The sequence below is a fragment of the Podarcis filfolensis genome, assembly GCF_964270895.1.
Source record: "Podarcis filfolensis genome assembly, chromosome: 16".
Lineage (NCBI taxonomy): Eukaryota > Metazoa > Chordata > Lepidosauria > Squamata > Lacertidae > Podarcis > Podarcis filfolensis.
The window spans coordinates 2962824-2983062 of record NC_139620.1 but is presented as its reverse complement, the minus strand read 5'-3'; the positions used below and the strand labels follow the sequence as shown (position 1 = coordinate 2983062).

Below are 20239 nucleotides of genomic sequence, written 5' to 3'. Positions count from 1 at the left end.
TGGGTGTTTCTACCTGAAGCTCTCCTTCTTGATTCATTCTGTTTTCAAACGCCCGAAATCCGGAAGTAACTGCTTCGTTTTTTGAATGCTTTTCAGAAGTCGAACTGGCCACGCGGCTTCCATATTGAATTTTCCTTAATTAAATGCTTCCGGGAGTAAATTCTTCGCTTATTGAATATTTCAGAACTCAAATGGTTTTCCAGACCGGATTACATTAAAAAACCGAGGTACCCCTCCATACATCATACATACATCAAAGAAGGGGTGTAACCCAAGACCACCCCCCACATACCTACATCACAGAAAAGGCGGTCTACAGCAGAAATCTGAACGCATTTTTCCTGCCTGCCAGGTTATCTGCCTTTCCTGATAGCCTTTCCTGATAGTCTGTCACCCATTAAAATGCTGATTACTCAGTTCCTGAGACAGTGGGAAGGCTCCCTGACCCCCTCCATCCTTGCAGAGAAAACATTTGGTCAGTTTGGGAATCTAAAATGGTTTTAGGTTGGTCTTCCTGTGCTGATCTATGTACTTAGTACATTTATGAACATTTATTATATATCTAGGGACGTGGGTGGCGCTGTGGGTTAAACCACAGAGCCTAGGACTTGCTGATCAGAAGGTTGGCGGTTTGAATCCCCGCGATGGGGTGAGCTCCCGTTGCTCGGTCCCTGCTCCTGCCAACCTAGCAGTTCGAAAGCAAGTGCAAGTAGATAAATAGGTACCACTCTGGCGGGAAGGTAACCGGCGTTTCCGTGCGCTGCTCTGGTTCGCCAGAAGCGGCTTAGTCCTGCTGGCCACATGACCCAGAAGCTGTATGCTGTCTCCCTCGGCCAGTAAAGCGAAATGAGCACCACAACCCCAGAGTCGGCCACGACAGGACCTAATGGTCAGGGGTCCCTTTACCTTTAAAAGAGGATTGGATGTATTAATTAACGGAGGTTACCAGAACCTCCACAGCCAGAGGCAGCAGTGCTTCTTGTTGAGTGGTGGGTGAACATGTCAGACGACACAGCGATTCTTCAAACAGCTCTTGTTTATTCACAGGCCAGGACAGAACTGAACTGAAGAGCTCAGTCAGCCTGCTTATATAGAGCTCCACTACAACGTTACTGTAGCAACTTTCTAAAACTATCCAATCACTGAACGTCACTTTCGATCCTTCATTTGCATAACTATCTACAGTATCCCCCTGCTGGCCCAGGGTGAGAACTTCAGTACATAACACTTCTGAATACCTGTCGCTGAAACCACAGGAGGAGAAAGAGTTCGAATCCTGCTTGCTGGTTCCCCACAGGCCTCAGGTTGGCCATGGTGAGAATCAGATGCTGAGCTGGTTGGGCCCCCTTTGGCCCGATTCGGCAGGCTTTCCTTATGTTCTTAATCCTGGGAACCGTAGTTTCCCCCTGGGCAGATCTACAGTTCCCAGCACCCTTAAAAAACAACAACACATTGATTGAACAAAATTGGAAGACTGGAGAAATACCAACTAAAGAACAACGGCAAGAGAAGTTGATGAACGATGCAGAAGTGGCAAAAATGACAGATAGACTAAGAGTAAAAGACTTTGAAAAAGATTGGGAACCTTTCATATTATGTTTGCAGAAACAAAGAAAGTCAATAGACTTGATGGCAGGATTTAAGTAAACATCCACATTATCAACATCAGAAAATGCTTAGAAGATGGTGAAATAGGATGGTGTATTTACTTTTATTTCTATGTTTTTAGGTTTGATGTTATGTCCAGTATACCTGAAGGAGTGTCTCCACCCCCAACGTTCAGCCTGGACACTGAGGTCCAGCTCCGAGGGCCTTCTGGCGGTTCCCTCCCTGCGAGAAGCCAAGTTACAGGGAACCAGGCAGAGGGCCTTCTCGGTGGTGGCACCCGCCCTGTGGAACACCCTCCCACCAGATGTCAAAGAGAAAAATAACTACCAAACTTTTAGAAGAAGCCCTGTTTAGGGAAGCTTTTAATGTTTAATAGGTTATTGTATTTTAGTGTTTTGTTGGAAGCCGCCCAGAGTGGCTGGGGAAACCCAGCCAGATGGGCGGGGTATAAATAATAAATTCTTCTTCTTCTTCTTCTTCTTCTTCTTCTTCTTCTTCTTCTTCTTCTTCTTATTAACCTTTTCTGTTGAGAGATAGCAAAGTGGGTGAAAGCAGAAACAAACCAGAAGCCGAAGTTTGGGGAAATCTTGGAGGGGAGAGAAGGAGGAATATATAGTAAATGTTAAGAATTTGAGATGTATGTAATGAATGAAAAAGAAAAATGAATAATTTAAAAAAACAACAACAAGACATTCCCACGGGAGAATGTGCTTTAATTCTGTCGCTGTGCATGCAGCCTCCCTGATGTGTTTGAAGACTTCCTTCATCATCGGGCCTCCATGATGTAATTTCGAGGGAATGTGACAATTAGGAGGAGGAGGAGCAGCAGCCCAAGGGAAAGATGGAACGCCTCTCTCAGCAGAGCTGGAGGTCAGACCGGCTCCTCAGCTCAGGCAGGTGAGGAGGAGAAGAAGAAGAAGAAGAAGAAGAAGAAGGAGAGGTTGTTGTCAACAGATGCTCCGAGCCGAAAAGGCACTATGGCCTCCTGGAACCGTCCCAGGAGGCTCTCCATGCCGGCCGGAGGGATAGGGAGAAGCTGGCTGCACCCTCATCTCTGGGGTCCAGAGGAGGAGAGGAGGGTCTTCTGCCCCCAGGTGAGTCTCTGAAGGAGAAGGGGCTTCCCGCAGAGTCTGCTTGGTGACCTGGGTCGGCAACTGGCGGACCTTGTGTCAAATTTGGCCCAGAAGCGGCAGAAGGGGATGGATGAACTGGATTGGCGACGTTTTAGAAGCGCATTCGATCCCCACAAAAAGATACGGGAATTGTCGTTTGTCGAGGGTGCTAGGAATTGTAGCTCTGTGAGGGGCGAACTAAAGTTTCCAGGATTCTGAAAGGGTAGGTGTGTTTTAAATGTAGTTTGTCAAGGTGCTGGGAATTGTAGCTTTTTCTAAAGAGGTAAATGGCAGTTCTCAGGTTATTGGGGTGCGTGGCTGCTTTAAATGTAGCTTGTCAGGGGTGCTGGGAAATGTAGCGCTGCGAGGGGTGAACTGCAGTTTTTAGGATTCTTGGGGTGTGTGATAAAAGTTGTTTGTCACGGGTGCTGGGAATTGTGGTTCTGGGAGAAGTAAACTATAGTTCTCAGGTTATTGGAGGGGGTGTTAAAAGTAGTTGGACATGCCGGGAACTGTAGTTCTGTAAATTACAGTATACTGGGTTCTTTTTGTGGGGGGGGGGGCAGTGCTTTAAAGATATGGTGTGCAGGCGACTCTGGGAAGCAAAATTGTACTAGATGGAGATCTGTCAAGTGATTTGGGGCCAAGGAAGCTCACGGCTGACCCCCTGGGCAAAATCCGCTCCCATCTAGACATCATCCATGAAGTGGGATAAATGTTTCTCTTAGGTCTGTGAGGGTGAGGCCAGATAGAGCCTCCCCAGCCAGGAGTGGTCTACCTGCTGGGAGTCCCTGGAGGTGTTCCTGCCTCAGAAAAGGGGTCTATCTGGCTGTTGGTGTGGTGGGTGCTTTGGTGAGAGAGAAAAATAAGTCTCTTCATTTTATATCTTTCTCTCAGAGGAGGTTCTTGTAGGAACATTGGGAGCTGCTGGCTCCAACCAAGTTAGACCAGGGGTTCATTTAACTCAATATTGTCTACACTGACTGGCAGGGTCTCTCCAGGGGTTTCAGGCAGGGAACATTCCCAGCTGAACCTGGCGATGCCTGGAATTGAATCGAAAATCTTCTGCATGCAGGGCAGCTGCCCTGCCCATTTAAGCTGCAGGCTTTTCCTTAAAAAGAAATTAAGATTCCAGTCCTCAGCGTTCGAAATATGGGGCTGATTTAAAGACAGGAAGAAGATGTGGGGCTGTTTCCCAGCCCTACCAGGAGATGCCAGGAATTGAACCCAGAACCTTCTGCATCCAAGATAGAAGCTCTACCCACTAAGCCGCAGTCCTTCTCCAGCAACGAGTGTTTACATGCTGCATTTGACAAGTGCACAACCCATGCACACATTTCCATAGACAGGCAAGCTGTGCAGCCATGTAGCTGCTCACCTCTAAGGTTCAACGACAAATGTGTTCACTCTTTCCCACAAGCGTACGCAGCCTTTCACACAAGCGCTGGCCCATGGCTGGAAGCAGCCTGTGCTCCGTTTAATGCGCCAATGAGTCTTGAGTCCATGAGATGTGCTGGTCAGAGTGTTGGACCACGACCTGCGCCTTGTCCGACTGCTTTAAAAGCTCCCCACGACTCGAGACAGCGAGCCACGATGCGATCGGCAGAAAATGGATGCCTGCTCTTGAAGCAATTTGACTTGGTAAGGCAGGAGGGGGGAACCTGCGGCCCTTCAGAGGCAGCGGCTGTGTAGTGGTTAGAGTGTCGGACTAGGGAGAGACCCGGGTTCAAATTCCCAGTCGGCCATGGAGCTTTGATGGCCCAGTCATGGCCTCTCAGCCTAGCCTACCTCACAAGGTTGTTGTGAGAAGAACCTTGGGATATCAATGTGATAAATAATGGAGATGAGTTATTTCAGGACTTAAGATGTGGTGGTAGCGATTGCATGATAATCTGTTATTGAGGGGCACCCAGGCTATTGGATGAGGTGGCCTTGCACCGAATAAACCCTCGTTCTGGGTGTGTGTGTGTCAGCACATCTGCTTTGGTGTTGAATATTGACTGACGTGTGCTTGACATGTTTTCAGCAGCTTGATTAAAAAAGAAGTCTGTTCGTGTGATTAATCCTCTGTAATTTGACTCATTTAATCAATTAAACAAATTAGCATTTGGACAAAACCTCAATATGTTTTCAGGATATTTAAGGAGGCGTCTGCTGACATGACGATGTGATAAGCAGAGACGCCCTTTCAAGGAAAAGGGATATGGATGGGCTCATCTTGAATTCTGGTAACTCAGCCAGATCTCAAGAAGCTGGCACAGCAGAAGGGGCGTAATTTGAACTCGGGGTCTGATTCATTCAAAAGAAACCACTTGTGTTTTTTGAAAAGAAAATACATTTGCATGTTGATGGAGAAGTATATTCAAATCACCTAGAGGAGGCAGTCAAATTTAGATAGGAAATACGTCATGCATATCCGACAAAAATTTGCAGGCTACAGACTATTTGGTGTGAAGACTTGCAGGCGGAACCGCTGAAAGGAATTTATTTATTTTTTTGGTATAGCTTTTCTGTTTCATTTTTAACGAAAATGAATATAATGCATATAAGATAGAGAGAACAAGCATAGCAACAGATAACAGATGAAAATTAAAAGATGAAAAGCAAAACTATAAAACAGATACCAAAGGGAACGGATCCAGCAAATGCAGGTTTTCTCCTTCTTAAATGTCCTCCTTAAAAAAAATAAATTCTCTCTCCATTTCCAGTTTTTAAAAGCACAAGGCAACTTACAATAACATGAATATAAAAATATTTCTCTATCTCTCTGTCTGATCAGATGTAATACATATTGAGAGGGGAGCTTGCTATCTTTAATGCTCTTTCAGGATAATATTCAGTAACTGCCTGTCCAGCAGAAAACTCACAGGTGAGGCTTCCCCCCTTAGCACAGAGCTGCAGTGAAGGACATAAGCTACACCTGCAGAATTTCTGCCTGTCATGTGGTGTCTCTGCCCCCCAAACGATGGCAGCCTCTGTTTCTTTTGGCCAAACAAACTTCCTGTTTCGTTTTTTATTCTGTGACTGTGCACGCACCATATATTTAAAGCACCCTTCCAATAATGTTGGGAACTGTAGTTTTTTACGGGCGCTGTGAACTTGCAGATCAGTGAAGGGTGAACTGCACTTCCCAGGATTCTCGGGGTGGAAGGGATGTGTTTTGTGTACGCACCGCTCAAGTTCCTTCTCGGCCTCACCTAATTAAAATTCCTGACCTGTGCAGGACGTATTTAAATTTGTTTTGTTCTTTGCATTGTTCCAAAATGTCATTGGCAGTGACATTACCAATGCCTTGGGGGTGGAGAGGACTTCCTGATGTCTTCCAGGATACAAGTTCCAAGAACAGAGTTGCTCTTCCTTATGTGTCATGTGTGTGCAACTGCTTTTTTTTTTTTTAATGCCATTGTCTGCAAACACTTTCCCTATTGGTTAACCTTCTCTGATGACACAGAATGTTCAGCTGCCTCCAAAGGGCAGTTGCGGAATGCAGAAAAACGGATGGAACTGAAGAGAGTCGACAGGCGGGAAATTGGTATTTCTTTGGCCAGAAGCAGTTTTAGGAAGGGAGGAATATCAAATATGGCACAGAGGCAAAGAGATCTCTTGAAGCGGAGTTGAGGAGTCAAGGGGCTTGGGATAAAATAAGGGGGTGCTAGGACAGGACATCACCTTGCCAACAAAGGTCCGTATAGTTAAAGCTATGGTTTTCCCAGTAGTGATGTATGGAAGTGAGAGCTGGACCATCAAGAAGGCTGATCGCCGAAGAATGGACGCTTTTGAATTCTGGTGCTGGAGGAGACTCTTGAGAGTCCCATGGACTGCAAGAAGATCAAACCTCTCCTTTCTGAAGGAAATCAGCCCTGAGTGCTCATTGGAAGGCCAGATCATGAAGCTGAGGCTCCAAGACTTTGGCCACCTCATGAGAAGAGAAGACTCCCTGGAAAAGACCCTGATGTTGGGAAAGATGGAGGGCACAAGGAGAAGGGGACGACAGAGGAAGAGATGGTTGGACAGTGTTCTCAAAGCGACCAGCATGAGTTTGACCAAACTGCGGGAGGCAGTGGAAGACAGGAGGGCCTGGCAGGGGGTCAGAAAGAGTTGGACACCACTAAACGACTAAACAACAACAACAGAACAGGTTGTGTGTGTCAGCGAGGGGTTCAGAGAGGTATAGACGGCTGAATTTCACACCGGTATAAAGCCAGATCTTTGGTTTCTGTAATATTTATTGGATTGAGGAAGAATAAGCTGCGTACACACATTTAAAGCACATTTAATGCACACACCAAAGATCCTGGGAACTATAGTTTACCTCTTGACAGAGCTACAATTCTCAGCACCCTTAACAAACTACAATTCTTTTTCTTGGATTTGTGTGTGTGCTCTTTAAATGTGCGTTATAGAAAGACCCCTGACCGAAACAGAGGAAACCAGCGTAGGCAATACAGTATGAAGCTAGGCAGACCATTGGCCTGACTAAGGTATAAGACCTAGATAAGGCTTTCTAGAGCAGCCCTGTATTCAGGAACCATGAGGACTAGCCTCTTACTTTAAGAGAGAGGCTGTAGCTCTGTGTTAGAGCACCTGCTTCCTGTGGCTCCGCTGTGATGGATAAACATGCAAAGACACACAGCCGTTTGCAAATAGACAGAAGCGGCCGGCCTGGCTTTATTGCTCAAACCCTGATGTTTATTTAAGGAGCAAATGCAGGGTTTTAAAAAAGGGGATGTTTCTAGTCCTGATGATTCTGTAGAGGGAAAAAACAAAATTACTGCTGAAACTGCAAGGAGCTTTTCCTAAGGGTTCAGCCAGAGCAAAAGCAAACAAAAGCCCTTACCCAACTCTTGTTTTCGTTTTAAAGCTTACGATTCTGGCAGGGTGAGCGAGCCCTGTAATTTATCCTTAACTCTCAGGGGTGTGTCTCTCACACAAGCGCTGGCCTTTCCTTACATCAACAACCGGAACGGAGAATATAAAAAGACACGGATGTGTTCACATCAAAGAACTTTATTCCTGCCCTGGGTTTTCTCTGGCCTCGCCTCCCGGCCCGACCCAGTACATGTGTGTTTTGAAATCTGCTGCTAGGAACTAGACCTTATCCCTTAAATATAACAGTTAAGTTTCCAGTTCTCATGGTTTTGGTTATAGGACTGAATTAAATATGAACACAGGGAGTATACAATATATTGATTTCAGTGTGGTTTTTGACAAAGTCCAAGTGATATTCTCACAAGGAAGCTGGTAAACTGTGGGTTGAACAAGGTAACTGTTAGGTGGATTTGTAGCTGGTTGACTGACCGAACCCAAAGATTAATGCAGTGGTTCTCAACCTGTGGGTCCCCAGATGTTGTTGGACTACAACTCCCATCATCCCTAGCTAGCAAGGCCAGAGCTCAGGGATGATGGGAGTTGTAGTCCAACAACATCTGGGGATCTACAGGTTGAGAACCGCTGGATTAATGGTTCCTCGTCATCCTGGGGAAAAGTTGGGGTGCCGCAGGGTTCTGGCCTGGGCCCGTTGTTGTTCAACGTCTTTATAAATGACTTGGATGAAGGAATTGAGGGGGTGCTCATCAAATGTGCAGATGACACCAAACTGGGAGGGGTAGCTAATGCCGCAGAAGACAGAATCAGAATTCAAAATGACCTTAACAGATTGGAGACCTGGGTGCAAGCAAGTTAACAAAATGAATTTCAATAAGGGCAAATGTAATGTTCTGCACTTAGGCAGGAAGAACCAGATGCACAAATATAGGATGGGGGACACCTGGCTTGCCAGCAGTACAGCGGTACCTCAGGTTAACTACTTAATTCATTCTGGAGGTCCGTTCTTAACCTGAAACTGTTCTTAACCTGAGGTACCATTTTAGCTAATGGGGCCTCCCGCTGCCACGCGATTTCTGTTCTCATCCTGAAGCAAAGTTCTTAACCTGAGGTACTATTTCTGGGTTAGCGGATTCTGTAACCTGAAGCGTTTGTAACCCAAGGTACCACTGTACATGTGAAAAGGATCAAGGGGACTTGGTGGACCCACAAGCTGAACCTGAGTCAACATTGTGATGCAGCAGCAAAATAAGCTAATGCTATTCTAGGCTGCATCAACAGAAGTCCAGATCAAGGGAAGTCATAGTGCCACTCTCTTCTGCCTTGGTCAGAGCACAACTGGAGTACTGTGTCCACTTCTGGGTGCCACAATTTAAGAAGGATGTTGACAAGCTGGAAGGTGTGCAGAGGAGGGTGACCAAGATGATCAAGGGTCTGGAAACCAAGCCTGATGAGGAATGGTTGAAGGAGCTGGGTATGTCTAGCCTGAAAGAGAGGAGACTGAGAAGAGATATGAGAGCTATCTTCAAATATCTCAAATATCTCACATGGAACGATGGAGCCTGCTTGTTTTCTCCTGCTCTGGAGATTAGGGCTCGAGGCTCTTGTCCAGCCCATTACTGAAATAAGACACCAAACCAGCACATTCCCTGCTGCACTTTCTGATGTAAAGGCGAAATAAGAGCTATGTGTGATCAGCGAATTGATGACAATGCACTCCAAATATCTGGATGTCCGTGCTCAGCAGATTCAGATCGATGACCACTGACTTGGAGGGTCTTAAAAGAGCGTTGGATGAATACAGGGAGGAGGGGAGCAGATATCAAGGGCTACTAGCCTTGGTAGCTATGTTCTGTAGGATCCTAAATAGGGAGAATCAACAACCTCAGATATGCAGATGACACAACCTTGATGGCAGAAAGTGAGGAGGAATTAAAGAACCTTTTAATGAGGGTGAAAGAGGAGAGTGCAAAATATGGTCTGAAGCTCAACATCAAAAAAACTAAGGTCATGGCCACTGGGCCCATCACCTCCTGGCAAATAGAAGGGGAAGAAATGGAGGCAGTGAGAGATTTTACTTTCTTGGGCTCCATGATCACTGTAGATGGTGACAGCAGCCACGAAATTAAGAGACGCTTGCTTCTTGGGAGAAAAGCAATGACCAACCTAGACAGCATCTTAAAAAGCAGAGACATCACTTTGCCAACAAAGGTCCGTATAGTTAAAGCCATGGTTTTCCCTGTAGTGATGTATGGAAGTGAGAGCTGGACCATCAAGAAGGCTGATTGCCGAAGAATGGATGCTTTTGAATTCTGGTGCTGGAGGAGACTCTTGAGAGTCCCATGGACTGCAAGAAGATCAAACCTCTGCATTCTGAAGGAAATCAGCCCTGAGTGCTCACTGGAAGGACAGATCGTGAAGCTGAAGCTCCAAGACTTTGGCCACCTCATGAGAAGAGAAGACTCCCTGGAATGACCCTGATGTTGGGAAAGATGGAGGGCACAAGGAGAAGGGGACGACAGAGGACGAGATGGTGGGACAGTGTTCTCGAAGCTACCAGCATGAGTTTGACCAAACTGCGGGAGGCAGTGGAAGACAGGAGAGCCTGGCGTGCTCTGGCCCAGGGGGTCACAAAGAGGCGGACACGACTAAAGGATTAAACAACAACAAAATGGGGAGATCAGATTCTGCTTAGAATCATAGAGTTGGAAGGGACCCCTGAGTCCATCTAGTCCAAACCCCCCCAATGCAGCAATGTGTAGCTGTCCCTTATGGACACTGTAAGAACAGGATGTGAGACTAGGTGGGACTTTGGCTTCATCCAGCAGGGCTTCTCAGATGTTCTGATGGAACCTCCAGCTCCAGAGACAGTCTATCTCAATTTCTGGGTTGAGATAGGGGCATTTGGCCACTGTGAGAACAGGAAATTGGCCTGATCCAGCTCCAGGGCTCTTCTTACATTCTTAACAGCATGGGGGTGGGAGGACTGACTCCTGTAGACCCCCGTTTTGAAGGCTCCAGGGGGCCAAAAGCCTTCAAAGCAGAACTGATTCCCAGTGGTATGGAAAGCCACGGAGAGAATCAGCAGACTCACACTTTCTGCCATCTCCCCATGCCAGGCACTGGTGGGACCGACGGGCATTGATGGGTGGGCAGGGGGTGGAGGTTTGCACAGCTGAAAAGAGCATGCCTCACAGAGGGTGCATTAAACATGAGATGTGCCTAAAGTGTCAAAACCGAGATGTGGAAAATAGGGAATCAATGAGGACAGGCTGGACCGAGATGTGGAGATATGCTTCAGAGATCCAGACTGTGGGGAGCTCCGGAAAATTAATAATTATAATTTGGACTATAATTTGGTCTTTTTTATTTTAGTTTTTTATTTTAATTGGAGTATTATGATTGGATATATTAATTGGATGGTTTTTATTGGAAAATCAATAAAAATGATTTAAAAAAAAAAATGAGATGTGCCACTCAAGAGAGAGAGAATGCTACTCATTTGGTTTGTGGCACCTGCCACATTACATCCTGAGGGCATGTGGGCCTTGTCAGAAAAACAAAAGATATTGGCCACTGTTGAGCTCAGGCTTCAGGGCCTGGGAGCAAACTGGCACAGGCTGTCCTTGCCAAGCTGCAGTCCTGGGTTTATGGGTCAGCGATGGCTCCAGGAGGCCACCTTCCATGTCAGGTCGGTGGAGATGTGCCTGAAGGCGATTGCTTAATAGCATGGGCAAAATGCACTCTGCACATGCTCTTGAGATGTGGTGCTTGGTGCTTCTACTGCAGCACCCTGCTTGTGGTTAACGCTTAGCTGGAATGAAATATTCAACGCAGCAATAGAGAAATTAAAATAATAATTTATTTGTCAGACAAATAAATGAGAGACACAGTGGTATATGGTTACCAAAGCTCTGCCCACTCCAGCCCTGATGGTCAGCACTTATATTTCCTCAGCCCAGCCCCCTTGCTCCTCCTTTGGCTGCCTCTGTCCAATCAGCCTGGTTGAAATTTCTATTGGCTGTTTGCTAGAACCAATCATAAAAGATACACCCATTTCCTATTACCTTTTATGGGAGACAAAGAGCTGTATTTCCTTCTATCTATAAATGGCAAACAAGTAGCCATATATCTTACATTTGCCTCAACAAGGCACCTTAATTACCAGATCACCTCTTGCCCTTCTTGCCCTTTTGCCCTCCAAAACAGATGGCTAATGGTTTTAAATTTTTATCTTAAACAGAGGTCAGAGATCTTGGGTTCACATTCTCACACACCATCAATGAAAGATCTCCTTCTTTGGAGGTCTTTAAGCAGAGGCTTGACAACCATATGTCAGGAGTGCTCTGATGGTGTTTCCTGCTTGGCAGGGGGTTGGACTCGATGGCCCTTGTGGTCTCTTCCAACTCTATGATTCTATGAAATAAGAATCTAACATAAGAATCTAACATTTCTTACTTTCTAAATCCTTTGCATAATTACATTTAAGCCAATATATTTCATACATAACATATATAGATTTTTAGAAGCAAAGGCCTTTTCAAAGTAAAAACTTCTTCAGTTTACAACCCCCCTTTCCTGGCCAGCTGCTTTTCCCATTAGCTCTTGCCCTTTAACCTTATGAAAATGTGGCTAAAGTCTCTAATGGGAGACACATGGTATTATATTTTGTTAAACAATGAATCCTACTACACTATTTACCAACTCTTAATTAGTGCTTTTGCAGCTTGATTGTATTCTGTAGGGTCAGTAACCTAGTAACCTTTGCTCTCAGCCTGTAATTCCCTTTTTACAACTTTGAGAATTTTGGCTCCTACTATAAATAAATCAGGGGGGCCTTTGTCCAGGAGGATAAACATATGCCAGTCTTTTAGACAGCTGGTCTTCTGCCTGGCATTAAAACATCTTTAAGCTCATTTTTAAAATACAGGCCTTGATCAGAAAATACAGGCCTTGATCAGATGCCTCACTACTTTATATATTTAGGTTTGTTCATTATCCTTCTGCTTCAAGACAAATAATTAAAATCAAATTTCTCCAATCATTATTACTTTTAGAAATCGAACAGCAGCCTCACTGTGAAGAGATTGCCATAGAACCTCCTTGTCTTTTTAAATACTGTACTCCCTTTCTGGAGTAAAGGGTTAGCTATAAAAACAAGGTATAAAAGATATGGGGAGGGAGAGGGAGGAATTTGCAAAACAAGTGAAAAAAGTATTTACACAGAGATATCTACAAGTGGACCTAAGTGCATATATGATCATTCCATGCACCAAGACAGGATGGTGAACAGGCTGTTCATTATCACATTTCTACCCCACGTTTCCTCCAAGGAGCTAGTCCATGTGCTTCTCCCCCTCTCCCTTGTATTCTCAAAACAACCCTGTGAGGTAGGTTTGGCTGAGAGGTTGTGACTGAACCAACGTCATGGGGCTGTGTGGGGATTTGAACCCTGGACACGCCCAGATCTTAGTCCAGCCCTCTCACCACTATACAACACTGCTGCATATATGTATATATATATGTGTATTTATTTGCCCAATCATTTGCCCAATGAGGGGCTCAAACCCAAGACCCTGAGACTGAGTTTCATGTTCTGACAGCTGAGCTATTTCCCCCCTTTGTGCAGCAAACCTCGTTTCCGCACCCAGGCAACCCAAACCTTAAAAGCCTTGCCAGAGTGTGTTGTTTTGTGTGTCTCTGACTGGTGCTGTTTGCAAAACAATTGTGTGTCTCCTGCTGTATCTGGAAGTGATGAAAACTAAAGCAATCCTCCCTGAACAAAACAGTCTACCTGTAAACTACCTGAGCCTGGAAGGTAGCTTACAATCCCATGCTCTCAGTAACTAAAGCATGACTATTGCTAATATTTAATAAGGCTAATCAATAATAATTACAATTGTAATTTTTAAATAAAATTGTGATTTCTTAATTATGTTTATTAATAATCGCAATCAGTAGCCAAAACTTAATAATCGCAATAAGTAGCCAAAACTTAATAATAACGAGTTTATACTGTATGTAATTATTAATTGGTTAATAGCCAATAATTAATAACTACTGAAAATATTAAAATGAATTATTATTGACTGAAGGCTGGATCACTGAGGACGGCAGGCAGCCTGACTCTAGAGGCAATTCCCTGCCCTCAAACCTTTGCAGACTTTATGCGTGGGACTGACCAATTAGTTAATAGATGTATACATTGCCAATGCATTAATATAAAGGGACAAAGCGAGTGCGCATGTGCGGGGAAAGGGAGTAGGGAGGGGGAGGGGGCGGAGCCTAAGGAGTCGCCGAGCCGCGACGGACAAAAGAGTGACGGCAAAGGTGGGCGGGCCTTTGAGAGAGCGCGGAGGCGTGGCCAGCGCAAGGGGAGATGACGCTGCAGAACGGAGGGGCGGGCGTGGCCAGCGCTGGCGGGCGAGTGAGGGGAGGAGGCGGAGGGGCGTGGCCGAGGCGGTAGGGGCGGGGAAGTGGGCGTGGTCAGTATATAAGGAGCGGGCGTGGCCGGATGCGCCTTCAGTCGCGAGGAAGCGTCGCCGGGAGCGGAGCGGGAGGGGAAGGTTTGCTGCAATGAACGGAGCAAGGAGCCTTTGCACGCTGGTGGATCTGCAACCGGAGGGAGAGAACCCGGTAAGCGGATACGGGGGTTCCTCTGCACCACTTCACCCTCCCCTGTTCGAGGCTTCATATATAATCATTAAACTTTTAATTTTTTTTTTTTTAAATATTTATTCAGTTTTCCACTTTTATACAAACAATAAAAAAAGAAAAAAAATATTAAAAACAGATCAATTTCAATATCAGTTTTTCAATAACATGTTTCTTTGACTTCCTCATACCTCCCCTTCTTGTTTTCTAGTTCAAAATGATTATCCAGCAAATCCTAATCTCTTAACATTCCTTTTAACTAACACCTTATTTTCCAATCAACTTTTAAATAAAACTTACTTTTCTCTAATATTTAAAACCTTTGCAAGACTGTGGCAATCGTAAAGAGTAACAAACAAAAGTATTTACTTTTTATATCTTTTTTTACTTTTTTATATCATTTTAAAAAATTCCTTACCGTTTGTAAAGCAGCGTTCCTCTGCACCTGTTCGAGGCTTTACAGACAATAATTAAACTTTTAAATATATTTTACTTCTCTCTAATATTTGAAACCTATTTTACTTTTTAATATCATTTTTAAAAAATTCCTTACCGTTCGTAAAGCATCGTTCCTTGGTAACTTTATTTGCTATTCTTTTAAAGGAAAAAAAAAGGACTTTAGGTTGCTAAGTGTTACTCAGATTAGGTCCACTGAATTTTCTGAACCTGAATTAGTTGTGTTTCTTCAATAGGTCTACTCTGAGTAGCATCGAATTAACACCCTTGGAAAGTGATGTGCCTTGTTGATACTTAAAAGAAAATGAAGTATTGTGATTTTGTGTGTGTGTTTAAATGCAGTACTGTACATTATTTGAGAATAACGCTGCATCCGAGATGTAAAAAGAAAAACGGCTGTCAAAAAGATAAACAAGTTTGTTCTAAGTCAAAATCAGATTATAATACGATACTAAAAGCAGCCAGAAGTGTAGGTGTGTGTTTGGCAGATCAAGGTTGAATCCTATAAACACTTGGACTGTCATCTTGTCCCAGAGAGTACAACTCCTTGAACCTTACTTCTGAGTAGACCTGTGTAGGATCGCACTGTTAGTTGAGTACAGTGGTACCTCGGGTTACATACGCTTCAGGTTACAGCCTCCGCTAACCCAGAAATAGTGCTTCAGGTTAAGAACTTTGCTTCAGGATAAGAACAGAAATCGTGTTCTGGCGGCGCAGCGGCAGCGGGAGGTCCCATTAACTAAAGTGGTGCTTCAGGTTAAGAACAGTTTCAGGTTAAGAACGGACCTCCGGAATGAATTAAGTACTTAACCCGAGGTATCACTGTACAGTTGGCACTCAGTTAAATAAGTACGGTATAAGATAGTCCTGTGTGGTGGTTACTCGTAATGTAAATACTAGCTGTCGCTCATTGCACTTTGTAAAGGTTGCCTCTGAGCATGGGCAGTTGGCCCTTATGTCAGCAAGTTCCAGACATATATACAGTATTTCTTAGTCTCTGTCCGTCTCTTTTTTTTTGCAAGTCACCCCTAAAGCAGAGGTTACAGTTTTTTGGCTGGGGGGGGGAAGGCATGGTATCCACAATTCTGGGCCAAAAAGCTCATATTTGGTATGGAAGAGACTACTAGAGACACATTTTTTATCTGGGATTAGTCTGAACTTGTATTAAAGTCAAGTAGACTCAAGATTTAAAGGATAAATCTGTTGCTTCAAACCTAAGTTTGATTGCTCAGAAGTAACTCTCCATGGAATTCTGTGGGGTTTACTTTTGAGTAGGTGTAGCTAGGATCACTGCCTATATGTATGCATGAGTCTGCTGATCAGATCGCTGTTTGCTTCTTGCTTGGGTGTCCTATTTAAAAAATAAAGGAGAAAAGCAAACTATGTTTTAAAGAAATACATAGGATACGCTCCTTTGTAAGGAGGAGGCTATATAATTTTTTAGTGATATTCTTGCGGTGACTTCTGAGCTGTAACACTTAGATTTGAGAGGCTCAACAGTTTTGAGAAGTATTTATTTTACAGGGTGATCTGTGCAAAATGTCAAAGGCAGTGGCTAGATTTAGGTCATAATTGCCTTGCTTCAGTTGAAGGATTCCACAAAAAGTTTTTGTCAGCTTATATCATCTGGCCTTAACATTGACCCTTGGAGGTGAGGAAGGAAAGCTTTTGTGTGCCCATTTTGCAGATGGCAATGGGGGAAATGGAGGCCAGGAGAGAATGACTTCCCTCAGGCCACCTGATGAGTTTGTGAGGACTACCAATGTTCACTGCAGTTGTGTTTTCCCTTTTGTCATAGTGATTTTTGTTGCATGAGGTAGCCCGGAGGTGACATCTATTTCCGTAGGTTTGTGAGGTTGCAGTTACTAAAGGCCTCTTTCCTTCTAGGACTTACTTTAGGGCAGGGCGGATAAAAATCAATGATTGTTTAAAAATATATATAGATTTTTTTTGTTTAAATAGAATTTTTAAAATAAAATGCTTTTGGAGGAAAAACCTTTCTAAAGGTAGTTTTCTGTTTAGGTTACATTATAATCCAAAAGCTGTTCATCAGGAAATAAGGATTTGTTTTAAGTTAACAAACATGGATACATATGCTACAATGTTATTGCTTTAGTTAAATAAGTTGTTTAAATTGTTATTAAGTAAATGATTATTTTTCTCCTTCCAATAAAGTACAGCAGAAAAGTTGTCCAAATAGAAACAGTTCACTTATTGAACCTCACAATAATTTCATAATTATCTATGTATTTCTAATAGTACAACCAAATCAGTGATTTTTGATATCACTGTAAAAACCGCTCTGGAAATTTATTATTCCCAAAAGGAAACCTTCATCTGGTTGTAATTATTGAGATTATACCAGCAAGAATGAGTCTTTCTGTAAAAAAAATGAGAGATTTAAATCAAGTCTTACTGACTAGTGATTTAAATCAGACCCACCCTGTTTTAGGGACTCTCCCACCATTACCTCTCATTTGTGAAGGCTGCCCAGTGATCATCTCTCTCTGGTGAGTTTGGGGTTGTCCCATCTCCCCCCCCCCCAGTAAAATTCTTAAAGCGGCATCCCTGTGACCCTTTAAATCCCAGGGTGGATTTAGTCGTAGGAGTCTGGGAGTCAGCATCTGAGGCTTGGCCTGCTTTTTTTTTTTATAAGATTTTTATTAAGATTTTTACATTACAAAAAATAAAAACAAACAGAAAAAAAAGTATTTCCATCACATTATTTTTCATTTACATGTTTCTTGGACCTCCTCATACCTCTCTTTTTTTGTATTCCAGTTCAATTTATTAGCTCAGCAATTTGTTTCCCTCTTTATTCTACCCAAATCTTTATTCTTAAATTATTGTGATCTTGAAATTTTACTTTTATAAACCCATTTTTTTTAATATTCTTTTAACCCATTACAGCTAGAAACCTCTTAATTTTAATCCAACATTATTCTAAAGTTCATTAATTTTACAATATCTCTGTAAATAATCTTTAAATTTCTTCCAATCTTCTTCCACTGACTCTTCCCCCTGATCTCGGATCCTGCCAGTCATTTCCGCCAATTCCATATAGTCCATCACCTTCATCTGCCATTCTTCCAAAGTGGGTAGTTCTTGTGTCTTCCAATATTTTGCAGTAAGTATTCTTGCTGCTGTTGTGGCATACATAAAGAAAGTGAGGCTTGGCCTGCTACCTGGGGAGTCCCTACAGGTTTTCCAACATCTTACTACTTTTTGGGGGGCTTCCGTGGGGGTTGAGTGGTCTTTGATCGGAGTATTTTGTGCTGTCAGATGCGGGAATGAGTCTCGTTTCTTTTTCCCCAAATTTTTTTTATTAATTTTCCAAAAAAAATTTTAACACACAAATAGACAAACAAACATAGATCTCAACCGTATTTAAGCTAAACATTGTTGAGTGACTTCCTCCTATCCCCCAGGTTGAATTTCAGTGTATATCATTTTAACGGTTTTCCAAAACCACTATTCTTACAAAATTAACTTAGTCACTTAAAATATTTTTATTTTCCTTTCCAACTCTGTATTAAACATATTAATTCATCCTATTATCTGATTATGTCCTATCTGTTATTTGCAAGCTTCTCCAATTAGTTTAACTTAACATATTTTACTAAATAGTCTTTAAATTTCATCCATTCTTCCTGGTAATCCTCCTCCTTCTGGTCGTGGACTCTTAGGAATGAGTCTCGTGCGGAAAGTCGAACATGATTTAAAACTGTTATCTGGATGAATTGCAGGTTGGCTGTTTTGACACGTCCAACCTTTTTGGGATGGCACCAATAATGACATGATGATGCCACTCCTTGCTGCTGACAATGGTTGCTTATCTGATGTCTCCGCTGGGAGATGAGGAGGGCAAATTAATGAGATATTCCTGAAATAGGCCTTTTTGGGGGAAGGGAGGTGGGGTAGGAGTTGAAAGGATGGATGGTGGGAACATATTTTTCAAAAAATTAATGCAAGTTCAGGCGGATGATAATGTCTTGCATTTTTGCAAAACAGAGTGGGTGTCTGTTGTGTTTGTTAATTTACCAGTATTTATTTAACAGAATTTATGTGCCACTTAATTGTAAATAAAACCTCTGGTACACAGATTTGTAAACTGCCCAGGTTGGTCTGACTCAATAGCTAAATTTACCTGTGTTTACTCTCCTTAGAGAGGTAGGTAGGGTATTGAAGTTCACCTGCATTGTCTCTCTCTTCTTCCTTATCTTGTTCTTTGTCTCTGCTGTTATCTGGTTTTGCAAATTCCTCTGCCCACCCAAATTCTTGAAATTGCTGAATCAAAGCATGAACTTTGACCATCTTGCAAATCACATCCTTCACCTTAAAAGGCCAAGATAATGAGTTTTTCTCCCTCCCAACCCTGTCCTTGGCTTAATTTACTGCTCATTCCTTGTCGGGTCTTGGCATTTTAAAAAAGTAAAACAACAGCAACACTCCGAAGGAGAGGTTTTTTTCCCTTTCTTTAATGAGTAGCTGTCGCTTGGATAAAAATTTGGGCATTCGACCCAGCAAAAAAGAAAGATTTATCCACTTGACCAGTCAAGTAACAGTGAAGCATTTTGCAATTTATTTGTGTTGGAACAGAAATGTGATTTAAATCGTTTAAAGTTTAAATAATCAGCAGGCTTAGCAGGTAGCGGAACACAAAAACAAAGTACGGTAGCTAACTCTGGTTTAGAAGCAAAGGAATCCAGCTCCTTTTTATTTAATGTTCCAACTTTGCACAACCACTCCCTAAGGCCTCCAATAAATAAACAGATCTGCTTCAAGTCAATTTTTTAAGGAAGGATATTAAGCCAAATAACGTAACAGCAAGCATTTTTTTTTTAAAGCCAAACCTGAAACAAAGGCTGTTTTTGCTAAGTAGACAGCCGTCCACTTTGTCAAGCCTCATAGAATAATATTTGACTGCTGGCGAATTGACAGCATTTAAGTGGTCAGTTGGCTGGTGTACAAACCCTAATTTTAAGCTGAAGGAGGAAGGCTTCTGAGTGGATTTTAGCATATATATATATATATATATATATATATATATATATATATATGCTGGGAGCGTAATAAAAGGTCAAAGGGGGAAAACCATCTCTTCTGGTTAGAAACAGGGATGCTCACCTGATCCCCTATCATTGCTCACCTTTAGGAAAACCTTTTTCCTATCTGCAAGGCCTTCGACTTTCAGTTACCGTATTTTTCGCTCTATAGGACGCACTTTTTCCCCTCCAAAAATGAAGGGGAAATGTGTGTGCGTCCTATGGAGCGAATGCAGGCTCCCTGGCTTCAGCGATAGCAAGGCAAAGCCTCAGAAGCCTGCGCTCCGGAGGCTTTGCGTTGCTTCCGCTGAAGCCAGGAGAGTCTGCTCTTTGAGGCTGGCGGTGGGGAAAGCAGCGCTTCCCCCATCGCCCGCCCCAGAGATTGGGGGGCAGCGGGAAGGCAGCGATGCCTTCCCGCTACTCTCCAACCCGGGTTTGAGGCTGGCGGTGGGGAAAGCAGCGCTTCCCCCATCGCCAGCCCCAGAGATCGGGCGGCAGCGGGAAGGCAGCGATGCCTTCCCGCTACTCTCCAACCCGGGT

At 43.5% G+C, this 20239-nt stretch overlaps 1 protein-coding gene across 4 annotated transcripts in view; it reads left to right on the top strand.

The window, feature by feature from the left end:
• The first annotated feature begins 2517 nt into the window (after positions 1-2517).
• Positions 2518-20239, top strand: part of TUFT1 (tuftelin 1) — a 52934-nt gene continuing 35212 nt past the window's right edge. For 2 of the 4 annotated variants that reach the window (XM_083591431.1, XM_083591430.1), the window contains exon 1: positions 2518-2702. In XM_083591431.1, the coding sequence (XP_083447557.1) occupies positions 2586-2702 (117 nt within the window). In that variant the 5' untranslated portion in view covers positions 2518-2585. Of the gene's footprint in view, positions 2703-14072; positions 14181-20239 lie in introns of those variants that run through there. The other 2 variants (XM_083591432.1, XM_083591433.1) reach the window with 2 other exon arrangements.